Source organism: Sinocyclocheilus rhinocerous, unplaced genomic scaffold, assembly GCF_001515625.1.
Source record: "Sinocyclocheilus rhinocerous isolate Xijiao unplaced genomic scaffold, SAMN03320098_v1.1 scaffold2831, whole genome shotgun sequence".
NCBI classification, from domain to species: Eukaryota; Metazoa; Chordata; class Actinopteri; order Cypriniformes; family Cyprinidae; genus Sinocyclocheilus; species Sinocyclocheilus rhinocerous.
In genome coordinates this window covers 477,633-497,833 of record NW_015659001.1, presented here as the reverse complement: position 1 = coordinate 497,833, position 20,201 = coordinate 477,633, and the positions used below count along the sequence as shown (strand labels likewise).

The following is a 20,201-nucleotide window of genomic DNA, read 5'->3' as shown; positions in this document are numbered from 1 at the left end:
AGAAACACGAAACAATTAAAACAATTAAAGTGAAAAGCCTAATGTAGCACCTCGCTTTTCAGACCGATGAGCTTTGTAAGAAATTACGTGTTTCAGAAAGGCGGGGCATAGAGGAGAAACAATAATGTACAGTATGTGGAAAATAATGTGTTTTTTTAACCTTAAGCCGCATAAACACATTTCATTACACCAAATACACCAAATACTGTTCTTTTTAGCAGCATCATATGACCCCTTTAATCAGCGTCATTATCTTTTTGGAATCTGTCAAACTTATTATTTCTCTTTTTTTGGAAACTTTTTTGGCTATGGTAAAGTATAAATCAACTTCTCATTCTGAAAACCAGAACGTCCCAGTGAAGGTTTAAGGATGTGCAGATCTGATGACCATGGAATGAATTTGACTTCATCCTGGGGTTTATGAAATCACTCTTCAATTTGTTTAGGGGCGTCATCATTCTGGAATATGGGAACATTATAAGGGAACAATGTTGCATTATTTTGCACAATAAAACTGCCTCATTCCATGGTCATTCCAAAAACATACAGACAAGCAATCATTGGATCAGATGACAAGCAAAATAGCTGTGTATACCTCACCATGCTTCATAGCTGGTAACAGACAGGGTTGAAGGCATCCTTTGTCTTCATATGGTAACTGGATGTAGGAAATATGAAGGATGACTTATTATTTAGTTCTCACACCAGATTATGTGTCTCTTAAATACATGCAGAATCTGAATGAGAGTTTTATTTTGTATGTATGCACAATTTGTTTTTGTCTACAAATCTAATTGCAAGCAATTCAGCATAAACCCTCATATTGAGCTCATGAGAGGAATAAATTCAGTCAAGTGTGTCCAAACGTTTGACAGGTGCTGTAATACGATTAATCTCTGCCGCTGCATTTCTAATTATAATTATACTTCAAAATTAACCTCCTTTCCTATGGTGTTCTGCTATTTTTGTCCACCCTCTATGACTCAGAAATAGATTCCATTTAATAAACCGAAGTAGGTCACCCATTTTAATACAGAACTGCTTTATCTATAAATGCTCTGTTTGTTGTAGTTAGCTGACTTTGGCTTGTCCAACCGCTACACGAGAGGCCAGTGTCTGGACACGTTCTGCGGGAGCCCACTGTATGCATCTCCAGAGATTATCAATGGACTTCCTTACCACGGACCTGAGGTGAGATCTCCTGCCTTAACAGTTACTCCGATTGCTCACCTTCGTGAAAGTACACTTAAGCATGCTTTTAAAAAGAGTACTTATTGTGCAAATAATGTAATATACTTAAGTGTGAGCTGAATGTAATGTTTTGACTCTTGATTGCATGTTAATTGCAATTAAATTAAAATGTATTATAGTTTAAAAGTATATTAAAGGCATTTAGCTGAGTGCTTTCTGACCCACTTAAGTGGGGCTTAAGTACATCTTTATATGTAATTTCATAATTACTTCTATTGTCTTTGTAATATGGTTAAAGGTTACTGCTGAATGAACTAACACAATTCTAGGTCATGCATTTAGATATATTCGTAATTACATGTTTGTAATGAAGATGCAATTTAGTACACTTACATTCATTTTACATGTATCATAAAACACACGACAGTTATAATTATAATCAAGTACTTAACATTTGCTTTTGTATGTTAGTCAACATGTCAAAATAAGTCTACTTCCTTAAAGCATGACAAAAGATGATTAAAATGTGGTTTAGAATGTACTTTAAAGAAAAACTTTTAATTTGACATTATTAAAAAGTAAACATTTAAAGGGACAGTTCACCCAAAAATGACGATTCTGTCATCATTTATTCACCCTCATGTTGATCCAAACCTTTATGACTTTCTTTTATTCTTTGGAACATAAAAGAAGGTATTTTGAAGAATGTTGGCAAAGGGTTTTGGGTCCTATTGACTTTCATATTATGAGCAAAAATACTATGGAAGTCAGTGGGAACCGAAAACCTTTGGTTACTAATATTCTTCAAAATATCATTCCACAAAAGAAAGGAAGTTATACAGGTTATTAATATTATATCATCTGCAAGTAAATTGATTGAGAGTACACTACAAGTGCACACTGAATACAATTAGGCATTCTTATTTTGTATTTTTTTTTCCTACTATGGAAGTCAATGGCAACCACCAACTGTTTGATTACCAGCAATCTTCAAAATATCTTCTACGGGTTTGGAACGACATGAGGGTGAGTAAATGATGACAGAATTTTCATTTTTGGGTGAACTATCCCTTTAAATCCCAATGTTTGTACGGTAAATACATCTTAAGCAATGCTTCTTCTGCTCCTTTTATATGTCAGGTGGACTGCTGGTCTCTGGGTGTGCTGTTATATGCTCTGGTTTATGGCTCCATGCCTTTCGATAGCACAACTTACAGCGTCCTTAAAGAGCAGATCCGCCACGGACGATATAAAACCCCTGATGTCCTGTCAGGTGAGATTCACACACTCTCATATATCTGCCCATCAACGTAACATCATGAGTGAGGATTTCCCATGATTCCTTCAATTCTTCCTACAGAGGCCCGTTCATTGATCGGATGGATGCTCACAGTGAAAACAGAAGACAGAGCCACTGTGGAAGACATCGCTAACCACTGGTGGCTAAACCTAAACTGTCCCAAAGCTAAAGAGATTAAACCGTGCGCCTCCACTCTACCCAGAAAGAAACATAAGGAAAGAACATTGACCTCAAACAGCAGCTTCGTTCTGCTGTCGCCTCTTGAATCGTCTTCCCACAACCAGCCCACGAAGGGCATCCTGAAGAATCTCTACAGTCAGCTTGAGTACACAGACAGGTCTGGGGCTGCTGGAAACAGTACGGCAGCGACTAGCGAGGACGTGGAAAGAATCGGGACAGATAACGGGAGGAAGAGGAAGGGCATTCTTAAATGTAACGGCAAGTTCTCCGGGGTTTCTCCAATCACGTCGGCTCCTACGTGGTCACATGGTTTCAGCAAAACTAGCCAGGAGTGTGATGGAGGTGAGCAGCAGGAGATGGAGTTTGAAATCAAGATCTCCCTGTGGAAAACACACCAGTCTACAGGCCTACACTTTCCACAGAATAACTATTTTGATAATGTACAATGATTGTAAATGCATTGAATTTAATAACAAAGAATATAGGTAACACTTTTTAGTTCAATTAGTTGAGTGCATGAACAATCTTATGTAGCATTTATTAATCTAGGTTAATGTTACTGTATTATGTTAAGTAGAAAATATGAAAAAAAAAGTTATTTATTGTATTTATTTAATTTATAAATATACTATTGGTCATTGTTAATTTACGTTTGTTTGCAATGTTATACAACTATTAAAATATATATTAGAAATATGTAGAAATGAACATAAACCTAGATCAATAAACACTGTATAAGTACTGTTAAATAATAATAATGAATTAAAAATGATTGCCATAAACACTTCAAAAGTACATTTTTAAATAAAAACTGAAATACTTTTATTCTGCAAGGATGCATTAAATTGATCAAAAGTGACAGGAAGTACATTTATAATGTTGCAGATAAATTCTATTTAAAGTAAATGTTCTTTTTAAACTTTTTATTCATCAAAATGTATCAATGATAAGTGTAAAAATGTAACTATGTTAATAATAAATACTGATTTCTGAAGGATCATTTGACACTGAAGACTGGAGTAATGATGCTGAAAATTCAGCTTTGCGTCACAGGAATAAATTACATTTTACAATATATTCAAATAGAAAACAGTTATTTTAAATTGTACAAATATTTCACAATATTTCTGTTTTTACAGACTAAATAAATACAGCCTTGGTGAGCAGAAGAGACTTCGTGCAGCACAAAGCTGCATCATTTGACCTGTAACACTAATCATGGTGAACAGAACAACAGAACATGCTATTGAATAACTCATAACCATAATCATCTGGAAATACCTGAGATATTAGAGCTGCTAAGATAATGTGTACTGTGAAATTGCTAATAACCCAGGTCAATTTGTTTATTTGCCTCAAAGGACGTTAAAGCAGCTCTGAATCCGCTAATCCCAGCCCAAAAGAATAAAGGCTTTGTCCGGAGCTACAGTCGTGCCATTCTCACTTTATGCTGGCATAGAAAATGGGCAAGAGTTTGAGGGCACGTTCATACAAACTTTTGCTCTCTGGCTCTCATTTGCTTTCTCACGTGAAGAGAAAATACGCTTTTTAGACTGATTAGCATTACAGTAGAATTAGTATTAAAATCTCAGTTAAGCAGCGCTGTTTGGTCTTGTGTGGCCTATTAAGCGGATCGTTTTTATTCTTTATTCCCTTCATCGTTTGACCGAATGAATGAGGGGATATGTGCAGTGTTTGTAAAACACTTTCATTTTTTGAGGAGTACCAAATGAAAACGCTTTGATAAAATGATCGTACTGAACGCCAACACTTTTGTCATCTAAAACGTTTTTAATAAAAAGAGTGGAAAAAAATCCACACATATTTAGAAAACATTTAATCTCTCCGAAGTTAAATTACAAACATAATCTACATCTTTACACACCGTTGACAGCGAGAAAGTCCGTTCAAGAGTTGTCAGAGAAGACTTGACCCATGACAGCCAGTTTGGCACTGAAGGGCTGTGTGGGGCAGGAGAGCACCCGAGCTTTCCTCCTCTCTCCCGGCTTCAGTGCAATGCTCTCTCGTGAGCCGCCGGCGCCTGGCGTCTCCTCTGATTGGTCCGTCGCAGGCCTGAGTGGTTCTGAGAGGCTGATGAGTATGTCCTGTAGTTCCCTGCGCTCGCTCTGGTATCGGCTGCAGCAGTGGAGCGCGGCGGGGTCGAGCGGATGAGCCTCTGTGTTAAACACATAGCCGCCCGCGCTGAGTATACAGTCGCCCTGCAGGCCGCCCAGCTCGAACTCTGTGCCCGAGTTATGAAGGAAGTTTTCAGGATCGAAGAGGAGGTAGAGGTATTTAATGGTCTCGGCCAAGAAGAAGGACTCCATGCGGTTGTCCAACTTGTGGTCCCTTACATCCTTCACCTTTGGCAGAAACAAAAAGATGAGCATGTTTAGGGACTGTGCTGGTTTCAGCCTTAATATCACTCAAGTTTTCAGATGCATTTTGAAACGTAACCCTGTAACTCGCAGTGTCTCAAGCTTATAAAGTCGCCGCACTGATTCTGAGAAATAACTTTTTCATTGTTGACTGAATGTGCAAACATTTCAAAGTTTTGCATGTTACCATGTTATTTCTTTCCTTTTTTATTCATTAAAAAATTTGGATTTGGAGAAATTTAGCATTACATTGCATCTTCTGCAGTGAATGGGTGCCGTCAGAATGAGAGACCAAACAGCTGATAAAAACATCACAATAATCCACAAATAATCCACACCACTCCAGTCTAAAAAAAAGTCTTAATGATGAATTTGTTTTTCACAAACATGCAGCTTTTCACTTCACAAACCATTAACTGATGGACTGGAGTGGTGTGGATTATTTGTGGATTATTGTGATGTTTTTATCAGCTGTTTGGTCTCTCATTCTGACGGCACCCATTCACTGCAGAGCATCCATTGATGAACAACTGATGTAATGTTAAATTTCTCCAAATTTGTTCAGATGAAGAAACAAACTCATCTATATCTTGGATGGCCTGGGAGAGAGTAGATTTTCAGTAAATTTTCCATTTTAGGTGAACTATTCCTTTAACTTCACTGAAATCAGGAAATATTAATTGAACTTAATACTCATGACTGCACAAAAACATTCCAAATTTATGAAACCTATTCTTTTTTATAACAAAACAAGATCAAAACAACAAATATTACAATGTTTAGGCGGGGCTGTGCTGGTTTTAGTCTCAGTATTGTTTTGAGACTCGTTTTGAAATGTAACTCTTTTAGTTACAGTGTTATACTTACAGTGGCAAAGCCACAGTTCACCCGGCTGATTTTGTCAATCGACTCGACTGCATCCCGGCCAAGCTGCATGAATGTAGGGTCACCGGTGGCCTTATACAGATACATGGCGCTCTCGATCAACTCTGTACAACACAAACACACACTGAGTGGTTACTTCAGTTTCATTCATATAAATCAAAAACCAAAATGTGAAAAAAAAAAAAATGTGATAGGTGCCCATTCGAAATTTGCTGCTCACATGCCCATTATTTGCCAAGTGCTTGCTAAGGTGTTATGAGGGGTTGTTAGAGCATTGCTAGAGTGTGGCTGTTTGGGTTGCTGTGGTGTTTTAAAGGGTTGTGTTCTAAATGGAATGAGCAATAGTAACAGTGGTGCTTGCTAAAAGCTGGAAAACTCAGAAAATCAGAACAGATTTTTAAACAGCAAGCAACATATATTTGACAACTTTGTAAATGGTTATGAAGGAAAGACAGGGCATCATACATAAACAACTCATAATCTGATGTTTATACTCTTTGACGTTAAAAAAATCTGCGCCCATTGCACTCTACGAGATTTTTTGGTAAATCTGTCAACTCAAATCTGCAGACTGGTTCTGATTTTCAGCAACTTGCATCGGCTCATCCAGGCTGTAATTCAGGGCAAAAATCTGGGAAAATGTTGTGTAGTGTATGCCAGCCCTAAAGCAATATTAACCCTTATAATGCATAAAAAATATTTTGGGGTCAGTTTTGACAGAACATAAGCTTATAAAATAGTCATAATATTTTTCAACAAAAACACATTGTTTCTGACTTCTCATTGAGAGAAAAAGTTTAGCATTACTACACTTACTTTTTGAATTAAAAAAAAAACACTAAAAATACATTTTTGAAGTGTAAAATTACACATGAACTACAGCAAAACAAGTGTGATGCAAGAAAACATATGTATTATTATGGCAGAATTTGTATTTAAATATATTGTTATATAAAATGTATATGAACGTATAATATGAGAGTTAGCAGTACTAACTCCACTGAAATCAACATGATCTTTCATTTGGCACAAAAAAAAAAGTAAAAATTTATGAAACCTCTCTATTCTCTCAAACCAAACAAGATCAAAACAACATGCATTATTTTAGAGAGTTTTCACTAAATATATTTATTTTACTTGCATAAACTTTCACTTCTTTGATGAAAAAGATGATCAAATTTTCATGCTGCAGTAATTTATTAAAAGGTGGCAGCAGAGCAAAATGTGGACTTAACATTTTTCCAACCTTCTTTTTTTTTAGTAGTTTATTTGATATGGTTATTTATTACGTCACATTTGTTGTCTGTTTATAGTGTGTTTATTCATGAATATTCATGTTCATCAACATAAAACTGACGCCACACACTGTAGTAGTTATGGAAGGTCTTTGTGGCACTGGAAATATCACCTATCAAACTCTGATAAACACATGTACATCTCAGATGCATACAGTATATAGATAACAAAGACTTAAAGCTAGTCCAACTGGAGCTTTCCCTTTGTCTTGTGACACACTGGACTAGAGTTTGGTGACAGATCTGCTTCCTCACCTGCAGTCCAGGCCAGAACGCCTCCAGAGACTGAAACACAGGCATTGATACTGTTCCCTTATGCATCTGCACCCACAGATACCAATCATCAAACTTAGTGTAGTTCTTTATGGACTTATCAAATTCTGCAACACACATTCGAAAGTTGATAATGCTTTCACGCAGGCAAGATAAAGATAAACAGCAATTAGTGGAAATTATGATTAGCTATTCTTATCAAAACTAACAGCAATTGTAACACAGCTGCAGTTATTGCTTTACTGATATGTCAGTGTTTACCGTGAAACATTGCCAGCAGCTCCTCATCTTGCAGCATGATGGCCCCCTTTACCAGATACTCGAAGTACGAGTCCACTCCCGCCCCGATCCCTGCGTCCTGAGCCACCCACTTAGAGGTTATGACATCTATATGGTTGCCCACCTGAAAAAATGAGAAGGTTATGTGATAACATGAACACTGAGTGCCAGATTGATCTTTTTCCATATTTGACATCTAATAAATTGTTTTGAACTCCAACTGTTAACATATGTTATATGTATGCTGCCAAATAATTGCTGAAATATTGTAGCTATATACTGTAGCTCATACAAATCAATTAACATCAAACACAGACAAGTTATTATTATTAAAACTGCAATGCTAAAACGCAGGATTACATTTGATAAGCTTTCACGCTTAAACTGACTGCACGCATTTGAAATATTTTGTATTCATATTTAGTGTTGGGGAAAGTTACAATTAAGTAATACTGAGCTACTCCCTAAAAAAAGTAACTTATTACGTTACATAGTTACTTCTTATGCAAAATAATGCGTTGTGTTACTTTTGCGTTACTTTTTCACATCTGGGCTGGGCTTGCTTTTTTATTTTAAATATTAAGAAGATTCTATTTTTGGCATTGGTTAATAAAACGGGATTAAATACTTATAGGATATTTGCGTTATTTAACATATTTAATTACTGCAGGTTTGCATCATATTTTGAGTTTGCATTTCAATGTTTTTATTCATTTTGAGGAATATGTTAGTCTAAAACTCCAGTAACAATCAGGTTTACACAGCGCACACAACGCTTATTTGTAACTTATTTGAAAAAGTAACTCAGATATTTTCATGTAAATTAAAAAGTAATGTTACTTTACTAGTTACTTGAAAAAAATAATCTGATTATGTAACTCGCATTATTTGTAATGCGTTACCACCAACACTGTTCATATAAGTTTTAAAATATCGTCATGATTACATTAATTATTACTAAATTATCTCCTAACTTTTGGCTGCCTGCTCTAAACAGCGTGAAAAACACTCCGCTTGCCTTGTATGATAAATTTGTTTTTAGAAACTCTCAACTGTATATTTTAAAAAACAGAATGAGGTAAATATTTTTCTTATCCAGACTTACTACTATCAAATTCCATGCTTTTCCACACAGTGCAGGAAACCTGGGGTCATATTTATATCTAAAAAAAATTTTTTTTTGCACGTGTGTGAGCATTGTTACTCATTTGACATGCAAAGAGGGTTTACATTGTGATCCTAAAGCCCCATTTAATTCCAGGGGTCAGAGAGAGGGCAGAAAGTGGTCACAAAAAAATTGTTTTTAAAATTAGCATATTTTGGTGCAAAACATGTATATGACCCTATTTAATCAGCTTGCAAATATGTCCAGCTATGCTACATAGCAAAATGCTAAGTGTTAATCAGATTAGGATTTTTATAAGCGTTATGGCGTAGAGACTATAATGATAATCTGTTTTCTATGAACTCAGGGATAATTGGTTGTACACAACAGACAAACATAAACATAGATTTAGTTTTTCAGTCACCTTGTCTTAGTAATTGCTGTTAAAGCGATTAATGCTGTGGTAAGAAAGCACCAGCTAAAGCATACACATTAATGTTATTAGAGGCATTTGGTCAAAGCTTTTCAGAAGAGACTAACAGACTCTTATTCTGACGGCACCCATTCACTGCAGAGGATCCATTGGTGAGCAAGTGATGTGAAGCTAAATTTCTCCAAAACTGTTCTGATGAAGAAACAAGCTCATCTACATCTGGATGGCTTGAGGGTGAGTACATATTCAGCAATTTTTTTCATTTCTGGGTGAACTATTCTTTTAATATTGCCTAATGTGGAGTTAAAACCAAAGAGTGCTGGACTCTGGTGTCAAACGTCTTGATCCAGATCAAAAGATTTTACCAGGCCGATATCTGAGCGTGTCCTCCACAAGGCCCTGAGAGCTTTGCGAGCCACGTTCTCAAACACAGGGTCTCCAGTCAGACGGCTGAGGGTGGAGAACTCCAGGATGAAGGTGCCCACTCCAGCAGTGCAGGTGACCGGGGTCTCGCTGGGGTTCACCCCCCTCAGCAGGTTCACCGTGCCATATGGCATCCCTGTGGGGGTCTGGAAAGCTGAGAAGAGGCAGGATACATCAAACTGACAGCATTATTCAGTTATCATGATCTATTTCCTTCCTATACAGCATGCCAGATTAGCATTAGTGTATCATAAACCATACACACTCTTAAAAATTGGCATCTACGGCTCCATGAAGAACCTTTAACATTTATGGAATATTTTCATTGCACAAAAGGTTCTTTACAGTGGAAAAAGCTTCTTCAGCTTATTTAAATATTCCTCACATCAAGAAAAAAGCTTCTTTAATTTTTTTTACCAAAAACTTTCTTGTGGTGTGAAAACATTTATTTTTAAGAGTGCAGTAAATTGAAAACAGTACATCAAAGTTTGAGGGTGAATGGCATATATTGCATGGGTTTTGGATGTATCCTTGCATGCTCCTTGGGCTCATACTGCTCACATCTCCTTAAGCAATTATGCAAGATGTGTGCACATTTAGTTTTTGTTTGCTGTGAGAACTATTACCATGTATGATGTACCTTTTCAAATCAATATATTTTGGTTTAATACAAGGAAATACAATACATATTCTATGAACTAAAGTGATGAACAAAATCATAATAAATAAATAAAATCATATGCACTCATTAACCTTCATTATTTTAGTATTATTTATATACTACTAAAGTAGGCTATACATTAATATTTTGACTTAGGTTTTATTTTTATATTTGACGTTTAAATTAATTTTAGTTTAAGTATTAGTAATTTTGTTGTATTTATTCATCATTTTTATTAGTTTTGATTTTTCAATATTTTTATACAGTTTTATTCATTTTGTAGTAATTTTTGTACTTGAACTTTTTTTGGTTTAAGTTTTTTAAGTTTAAGTTTTTAATTTAATATTTAATTTATTTCAGTTTTATTTGGGTAATTCATTGCTGGCAAGATGGGGTTTTAATAATAGTTGACTGTCAATGCTGTAGAAAGGCAATTTTACTTTTAAATTGGTGCTACATAACTAGAGAAAATAGAGAAAAAGGGCTGTGGCAAAAAAGGTGGGAAAAATGTAACACTCATAAAGCATTGGATTCGATCAGACCATGTGAGCGAGGATATAAAAATGCATAAGTACTTTGTGTATTGCATTTGTGCATAAGTGTGTAGTTTTCAATTTCAATGTCAAAACTCTGTCAATGTGTTTGGAGATATCTTTGTACAAATGTATTACAAACATATTACACATTTTCTTACAATACCGACATCTTAACAGTATAAAGCTGGTTGGAAACTGTTAAACTAACACTGTCATTAACAAAACATTTTGCTCAGTGACTGTGGTGTACTAACATTTACATTCAATCATTTTTGCAGACGCTTTTATCCAAAGTGACGTAAACGATTCATGCTAAATATGTTTCAGACAGCGACGTAATTGCCCTATTACTTATTGTTAGCTCCCTCACCAGGCAGCAGTTTGCGGGCAGCGTCCTCTGCCATGCGCAGGAGGGGTCCGGAGCAGGGCCAGCCCTCCTCCACCTCCATCCCGGCACGCTTGGAGAGCAGATGAGCCGAGAGGAGCCCACCGACCACTGCAGATGAGATTTGATCATGTGACCAGAACATCAACACGTGCACTGGGGAAACTGCTTGAACGTCAGCGACTACAGACGAGTGCTACAGGATAAGTACGTTTCCCCAAAACAAGCCCAGGTAATACTGAACCCCAAAATGAAAAGAAAAATTGAAGATATTCTGTTTTGCATGACAATAAAGCACATTACCATATTTAACAGTAATGCAAAAATAATTATTTATTAAAAATATTTATATGCACAGTTTTTTAAATTTTGTTATATTTTGAAATAAAGCTCATCTATGAAGGCTGGTGACTTTACCTCGTATATTCGTCTCAAACACAGACGCATTTACATCAATGTCGAAATCCACCGTGTCCTGGAGCAGAGTGGCCACGCGCTGGAACTCTGTGTGGTTTCCCAATATCTGCGATCAGACAGCAAAAATATTCTCTGCATCTGAACACTGCAGGACATGGAACAATCTTGTTGAATCTAATTTCATACCAGCAATGTGTCCAGAGCATCAATGAGTGTGAGGGAGAAACTGAAGGAAACAAACAGAGAGGTTATGAGGATCTCCCTGTCATAATTAGATGTTTCAAAAAGAGAGATAATATATTACAGACAAAACTCAGTTGTTCAATAGCTGTTGTTCAGGAGTGAATAATGCCACTGAAAAATACAATTGCACCAACTTTCCCAGTGGTCTTTAGGGCCAAAGACACATCACTGAACGTTAAAGAAGTAAAATGAACATTTTACACCAGCAAAGTTTGATCAAGAGAGCCCGACTGCTATTTTAATCTTGTGGAACATTTTTTCTTTTTATGTCATGTCAGCAGCAAGGCCATTTTCATACGAATACAAAGTGAATAAAAGTTGTACAATGAAAATAAAATAAATAAATAATTTTAAAAATCAACCATTTAAGATTAATACAAAATACAAATATCCATTCAGGTGATACTTTTTGATCAAGAGAGCCCGACTGCTATTTTAATCTTGTGGAACATTTTTTCTTTTTATGTCATGTCAGCAGCAAGGCCATTTTCATACGAAGAACAAAGTGAATAAAAGTTGTACAATGAAAATAAAATTAAATAAATCATTTTAAAAATCAACCATTTAAGATTAATACAAAATAAAAATATCCATTCAGGTGATACTTTTTTAAAAATACACTGTAAAATAAATACAAATGTTGCTATTTACATGAATAACTGCAGTCCAGTAAAATATGTTTGACAGTCAAATAAGTCCGACAAGGAAGGCATTATGGTGCTTCTTCACCTTTCAATAAATAATTCTGTGTAAACCTTGAGCCTAGCAAAAACAAACTTAATCATGCCTAGATTTGAAATGACTAAAAATAAATAAACCGATATGACCTGGAGCCCAGCAGAAAAAGATATTGAAGTGTAAAACAGATCTACTTTAGGTAAGATATTTATATTTTTGGGGTGGCCAAGTCTTTACAGCTTTGCGAGATTAAAGCAGGGCTTCAGCTGTAAAGACGTGCTGGGATCTGCATGCCTGATACATAATCTGCCCTCTTCATGATACATAGCTATTAAACAAGTTAAGATACCATGAAGAGGTGCATGTATCTAAAGACGATCAAGTTTGGATGTTTTTGACTAGCCTATCTGACGAAGACCCAAAGGTACTGCTGTCGTTTATATGACCTGGAGCCCAGCAGAAAAAGATATTGAAGTGTAAAACAGATCTACTTTAGGTAAGATATTTATATTTTTGGGGTGGCCAAGTCTTTACAGATTTGCTAGATTAAAGCAGGCGCTTCAGCTGTAAAGACGTGCTGGGATCTGCATGCCTGATACATAATCTGCCCTCTTCATGATACATAGCTATTAAACAAGATACCATGAAGAGGTGCATGTATCTAAAGACGATCAAGTTTGGATGTTTTTGACTAGCCTATCTGACGAAGACCCAAAGGTACTGCTGTCGTTTACAAAAGACATATGCGTAGAAAGAGTTTGTACACAAACCTGCCCCATGTGTCCTGTCCATCACATGTCAGCGGCCTCAACTCATCATAGGGATATGCATTTTCCAAGTAGCTGTTGTATGCATGATAAAACATGGACTTTATTCTGTCCCTGTTAAGACAAATAAAACAAACGAGCGTTAAACAGGACTGATTACCAATATTCTTCAAAGCAGTATCAGGCATTACCCTCACAGGCTACAGGTGACTGGTGTAATAAACACTGAACAAGCCTTCTGCTGACATGTATTTACACATGAGCATATGGCAAAGCTGATTGACTGACAGTAAAGACATGTATTTATACTTGTTAGAGCAGCTGTGATATCTAATCAACTCTATACGGCACCCTGATACTCTGACCTACTTAGTACTGATTAATATTTTGTGCTGAATTTAGCATGTCAGAAAGAAATCTCACCTGTAATGGGACATTTCCTGTTCAGTAAAATCTCTGCCTTTAACATGACTGATGATCGGAGACAGGTATGTGGCGCAGAAAACGGCGGAGAAAAGGAAAGTAAGCATGAAGTAACGAGATGTGAGCAGAGGCAAACAATACAATAATTTCAAGCGACATGGAGAAGCACAAATACTACAAATAGTGACAATAGGAAGTGCACGTACTGCGCATGCGTGTGAGCGAACGCTGACGTGCAGGTAGCTCGCGCTGTCTGGTTTAAAATAAAAGCTCTGAGACTGCGATTGAGAAGATAAAAGTCCTCGGTACTGAAAACACGGCTGTGAAGAAATAAAATGACATAAAATATACAATCAAATGAAATGACATAAAATAGCATAAAATAAAAAAACAACAAAAAAAACAAAATAAAATGAAATAACAAAATGAAATAGCATGAGAATAACATAAAATAAATTTAATTAAATAACAAAATAACATAAAAAAACAAAATCAAATCAAATCAAATAAAATAACAAAAATAACCTAAAACAACATAACATGAAATAAAATAAAATGAAATAAAACAACATAAAATGAAATAACAAAATGACATAAAAACAAAATGAAATAAAATAACAAAATAAAATAACCTAAATCAACATAACATGAAATACAATAAAATGAGATAAAATAAAATTAAACAACATAAAATAAAATTACAAAATGAAATGAAATAACAAAATAACATAAAAAACAAAATGAAATAAAAAATAAAATAAAATAACCTAAAACAATATAACATGAAATAAAATAATAGCATAAAATTAAAATGAAATAGAATAACAAAATTAAATTAAATTAAATAACAACATAAAATGAAACAAAATAACAAAATGAAATGAAATAAAATGAAATAAGAACATAAAATAAAATAAAATAACCTAAAACAACATAACATGAAATAAAATAAAATGAGATAAAATAAAACAACATAAAATAAAATAACAAAATGAAATGAAATAAAATAAAATAACATAAAAAAATAAATAAATAACCTAACATAACATGAAATAAAATAATAGCATAAAATTAAAATGAAACAAAATAACAAAATTAAATGAAATAAAATGAAATAAGAACATAAAATAAAATAAAAATGAAATGAAATAACCTAAAACAACATAACATGAAATAAAATAAAATGAGATAAAATAAAATGAAATAAAACAACATAAAATAAAATAACAAAATGAAATGAAATAAAATAACATTAAAAAAAAAAAAAATAACCTAACATAACATGAAATAAAATAATAGCATAAAATTAAAATGAAACAAAATAACAAAATGAAATAAAATAAAATGAAATAAGAACATAAAATAAAATAAAAATGAAATAAAATAAAGTTTGAAAAAGACACATGCCACTGTTTGAGTCTTTTCAGAGTTTTTATTCATTTATTTTTAAATCGACCTACAGAAAAAGTGGACTTACAGAAGGAATCAACAAAACAAGACTAATCAGCAGCACCTAAGCAGCAAATTGATGATCTATTACTATCCAATACAACTTCAAAGTAATTCAGACAAATAAGCACCTTCTTCTACCCAACACAGGTTTTAAAAGATGAATCCACTGAAAAGGTAGGAGATATGTTACTGAGACAGCTTATCTTGAGTAATTATGTTGTGAATGTACAATTATTAGCGTCAGAACCACGAGAACATGAATAACGTTGTCAACTTTAAATTACTAGAGTTGTAGTTTTGGCTCAATGTGCAGCACCAGATGTGAGTGTCCAAGTGAATATGTGCATCTAACTGTGCATGTAACTGTTTAACATGAATAGCTTTTAAACTTGCTATACATAAATCATATAGTGCTCTCAAATAAAAGATATACAACCAGAAGTAGAAACGTATAACCATAGAGCGTCATGAGTTCAACACAATCTCAGCTTATTATTACACCGAAGGAGTATTATACAAAACACTTGGTGTTTCTTTTTTATTAAAAAGTGAAAGTGAATAAATAATGATAAAGGGAAAGTTATTGTGCATAATGTTTTAAATAATGTGTAGTGGAGCTGAACTGAGACCTGTGTATGCTGTAATTTAATAAGCGGTCACACTCAGCAGCCTCTGCCAGCAGTTTATAAGCATTCCCATCATTTTCATTCTCCGCCGCTGTCTTCCTTTTCCTTTCTTCCCTGGTTTGCAAGATGCTTTTTTCCGTCTACTTGCCTGCAAAATAATACATATTTCTACATCATGTTAAATCCTCTTTATTTCAGATTTTTGTAATTCAGATGAACTTTATTTTAGTGCTGTCAAACGATTAAAAGCATCCAAAATAAACGTTTTTGTTTACATAATATATGTGTGTGTACTGTTTATTTATTATGTATATATAAATACACACACATACAGTATATATTTACATGTATATACATTTATATTCTTATATTATATATATTTAATATATAAACATAACATATTTTTCTTAAACATATACATGCATATGTGTATTTATATATATATACATAATAAATAAACACAGTACACACACACATATTATGTAAACAAAAACTTTTATTTTGGACTTTTATTTTGATTAATCATTTGACAGCACTAGTTTATTTTCATTATTTAATCAACAAACAAACAAACAAAAATCTTTTTATTGAAATTCCTAACAAATTTGATTAAATACATACATTTCTAGATATTTTTACCCTCTGTTTACATCAGATTATAATTATTCAGATCTTATTCCGATATTATTCAGATCACTTTATTTCGATTATTCAATAAACTAACATAAATAGATTTGGATAATTCCATCACAAATAAATAAACAAATACATTTATGGATCATGTTATCCTAATTTTATTTTAGATTATAATTATTTAGTAGAAGTTTATTTTGATTATTTAATAAACAAGGAAACAAATAAATCCATTCCAAGATCATGTAATCCTCTGTTTAGTTCAGATTATAATCTTTATTTTGTAATTGTATTTTGTAATTATAAGCTTTATTTTGATTATTCAATCAACAAACAAACAAACAAACGAACAAACAAAAAAGAAATACATTTTTGATTATTCAATCAACAAATAAATAAATAAATAAATTTCTAGATCTAGATTTGGATAATTCCATCACAAATAAATAAACAAATACATTTATGGATCATGTTATCCTAATTTTATTTTAGATTATAATTATTTAGTAGAAGTTTATTTTGATTATTTAATAAACAAGGAAACAAATAAATCCATTCCAAGATCATGTAATCCTCTGTTTAGTTCAGATTATAATCTTTATTTTGTAATTGTATTTTGTAATTATAAGCTTTATTTTGATTATTCAATCAACAAACAAACAAACGAACAAACAAAAAATAAATACATTTTTGATTATTCAATCAACAAATAAATAAATACATTTCTGGATCGTCATCCTCAGTTTATGTCAGACTATAATTATTCAGATTAACTTTAATAAATAAATAAATAAATAAATACAGTTAATAATAAATATAGTTATTCAAAATAACTTTATTTATTTAGACAGACAAACAAACAAACAAACAAAGTTCTAGATCATTTTATCCTGTTCATTACAGTTTATAATTATTAAGATCAACTTTGTTTTGATTATTCCGTCAACAAACAAACAAACAAACAAACAAACAAACAGACAGATAAATATGTTACCAGTCTCTCTGGTTTGCGGCAGTTTCGTGTGATGAGCAGCTGCATTTGTTCCACCACCTTTGTCATGCGATCTGCATGCTGGTGTCTCTGCCGTTCACTCAAGCAGCTGAAGATTTGGGTCATATTATAGATATATCGCAGGATACGGTGAACCTACCAGCAAAACACACTGTATCGATCATCAAGACACCACCAAACAGAAAACAGCTCAGTGGCAACGGTCTCTGAAAACTTTAAAGACCAAATGCTGTGTTAAGGAAACATACATGTAGCCATGTACAGGTGGCTGTACCTTCTCAGATGGACAGTGGTCCTTTTCGTTTGATAAGTCAAATGTACCAGTCAGATTCTGGCCGAGAGAGAAACAAAACACTCATCCAGTACATCTTCTGCACATCACCAGAAGAGGGCGGCAAGTGACCATATACACACAATCTCACGCCCTGCCTACTTCACACTTTAAATGCTTATATAACGTGTTAGACGATCAGACAGCCACAGCAAGTCAGATTTACTAGAAGTTGACTACATAGTCAGTTTGAAGGCATGAACTGGGGTTATGAGATGCGACACTCACCAGGTTTTGGAGCTCAACCAGGATGAGAGCCCTGTAGGTGCTGATGATGGCAGAATAATCACAGGCGCGTTTACTGTGGGCCGCCGCGAGCAGCAGCATTACAGTCACACACACAGCAGGCCTGTTCACACACATAAACATAAATATAGGAGCCTGATAAAAATACTAATTTTAGAAGAATATTTCAGATGGCTCTTAAGAGGCTTTTGCATCTAAACTCTTCATATACATATACATTTGTCAACTACAAATCAAAGTGCATTTGCTATATGGCTGCTATAAAGTTACATGACAGGATAAAACATGCCATTACACACACGTAGGCCTACAACTACAATACAATAAATTATACAGCCTCTATTACTGTTGTATTATTATATTATATTATATCACATATTATAATTCTGATAGGCCTACATAATAAATAAATAAATACCACATTTAAAGCCTCTATTATTATTGCCTTATTATTTTATTATTCTGATCACAGCATATTAAACATGACTCATTTGTGAAAAGTCTGAGTCCCATTCTGAATTAAAAACTGACTAAATATAATAATAGATTATATAGTTAATATTATAGATAGCCTAATATAATAGCATTATTGAGGCGATAAACCAAACAAAGTAAAAGTAAAAAAAAAAAAAACACACGCACATATCATCATTCCTTCTTTTCCTCACTATTGCCTGACAAATATTGTATTAATTTGGTCGTATTGAGCTACTGGACCAGTTTATGTTTTTGAGGTTTTCCATTTATATAGGCTAATAGAAGAGTAAAACACATACTTTTATACTTACATACATGAGCATGTATAAAAGTAAAAAAAAAAAAAGTATTTGAATAAAATCATGCAGTTTGTGTCACTCAGCTACAAAAAAGCACGTGTTCGCTTATCTGGTAATATTTCTGGACTTAACCTGGTTAATTTACAGTTTGATAACTACACTTTCCTCTGTTTGTATGGTCATTAAACCGTTTATCTGATCACTGAGACGCAGAACAGCAGCAGTATATTGCGCAGTGATGCAGTGGGAGCTTACCATTGACCATGGGATGATGAGGGACTCTGGCGCGCACCAGTCAAGGCTTGGAAAGGTGGACATGGTCCAGCGGCGTCCAACGCCTCTTACATGCTTCTCACAGAAAACTTCAACAACGGTCCGAGCGAGACAAAATAAGCCAACAACCTTAAATACGCGTTTTAGGTCTAGTTTGAGCTGGTGCTCCGGCGAGAGGCGCGTCCATTCCAGCACTGGCGAGAGAAATGCGTCTCAGCCGTCATGGGCTGCTGGCATGGGCTTTGGGTTTCACCAGATCTCTAGTCTGATCAAGTCGAGAAAACTTCCGCGATCAATCAACTTTGCGCTTTGTTTCGGTTTCGGCGGGAGATCACTTTATAAACCTGGTGCACTGAAGGGTCCGCTGCTTAAGTGAAGGCTTTGATTCTTCACCGGACACGGCTGTGATCAGGAAATGACTCTTTATTTACACTGATTTATATGTGGACAGACAAATCCTTTAATCGTTTATTGTCTCCAGACATTTGTGTCAGGTTTCAACGCGCAGAGTAGTTCAGTGTGGCCGTGTGGTTTGTGTCCAGCTGATAAAATCACTACATCCAGCATATGCTTCACACTTGATTTGATTTCCTGCAAGGAAATTCCAGTGCTTATAGGCAGAAAAAAACTAATATTGTGTAATGATTTATGTAAGCTTAATTTTAGTCAGGGTCATCCCAGGCCCTCTAAAGTAGGGGTCCTCTACAGCAGGTCTTCCTTTAATCTCCTTTTTCTGAACCTTACACATATTATATCATCAGCTCATTAGTAGATATCTAAAATTTCACATCTTTGGACTCTCATTCTGACGGCACCCATTCACTGCAGAGGATCCACTGGTGAGCAAGTGATGTAACAAAACGTGCAATCAGATAGAAAAATTACGTTCAGAAGATGCTGAATGACTGGTGGATGTAGCTTAACAGCTTTAGAAGAAACTGTTAGAGATAGAGGTTAGAGATAAGATTATTTAAAAAGGAAAACACATAAATTAGCGGAA

At 34.4% G+C, this 20,201-nt stretch overlaps 2 protein-coding genes across 2 annotated transcripts; one reads left to right on the top strand and one right to left on the bottom strand.

Annotated features, from left to right (window-relative positions):
• Positions 1-1,071: 1,071 nt before the first annotated feature.
• On the top strand, positions 1,072-3,150 carry LOC107723121 (serine/threonine-protein kinase MARK2-like; the record flags this gene model as incomplete). The annotated part of the gene is made up of 3 exons (XM_016531634.1): positions 1,072-1,191; positions 2,332-2,464; positions 2,552-3,150. Coding segments are annotated over 3 exons (822 nt in total), but the record flags the coding sequence as incomplete, so codon positions are not given.
• Positions 3,151-3,809: 659 nt separating this feature from the next.
• edem2 (ER degradation enhancer, mannosidase alpha-like 2) lies at positions 3,810-14,156 on the bottom strand. Its single transcript, XM_016531658.1, is given in 11 exon segments — positions 3,810-5,034; positions 5,917-6,069; positions 7,224-7,352; positions 7,485-7,609; positions 7,764-7,905; positions 9,685-9,896; positions 11,310-11,435; positions 11,742-11,847; positions 11,928-11,967; positions 13,433-13,543; positions 13,853-14,156. Coding segments are annotated over 11 exon segments (1,707 nt in total). The 5' UTR covers positions 13,960-14,156; the 3' UTR covers positions 3,810-4,578.
• Positions 14,157-20,201: the final 6,045 nt, after the last annotated feature.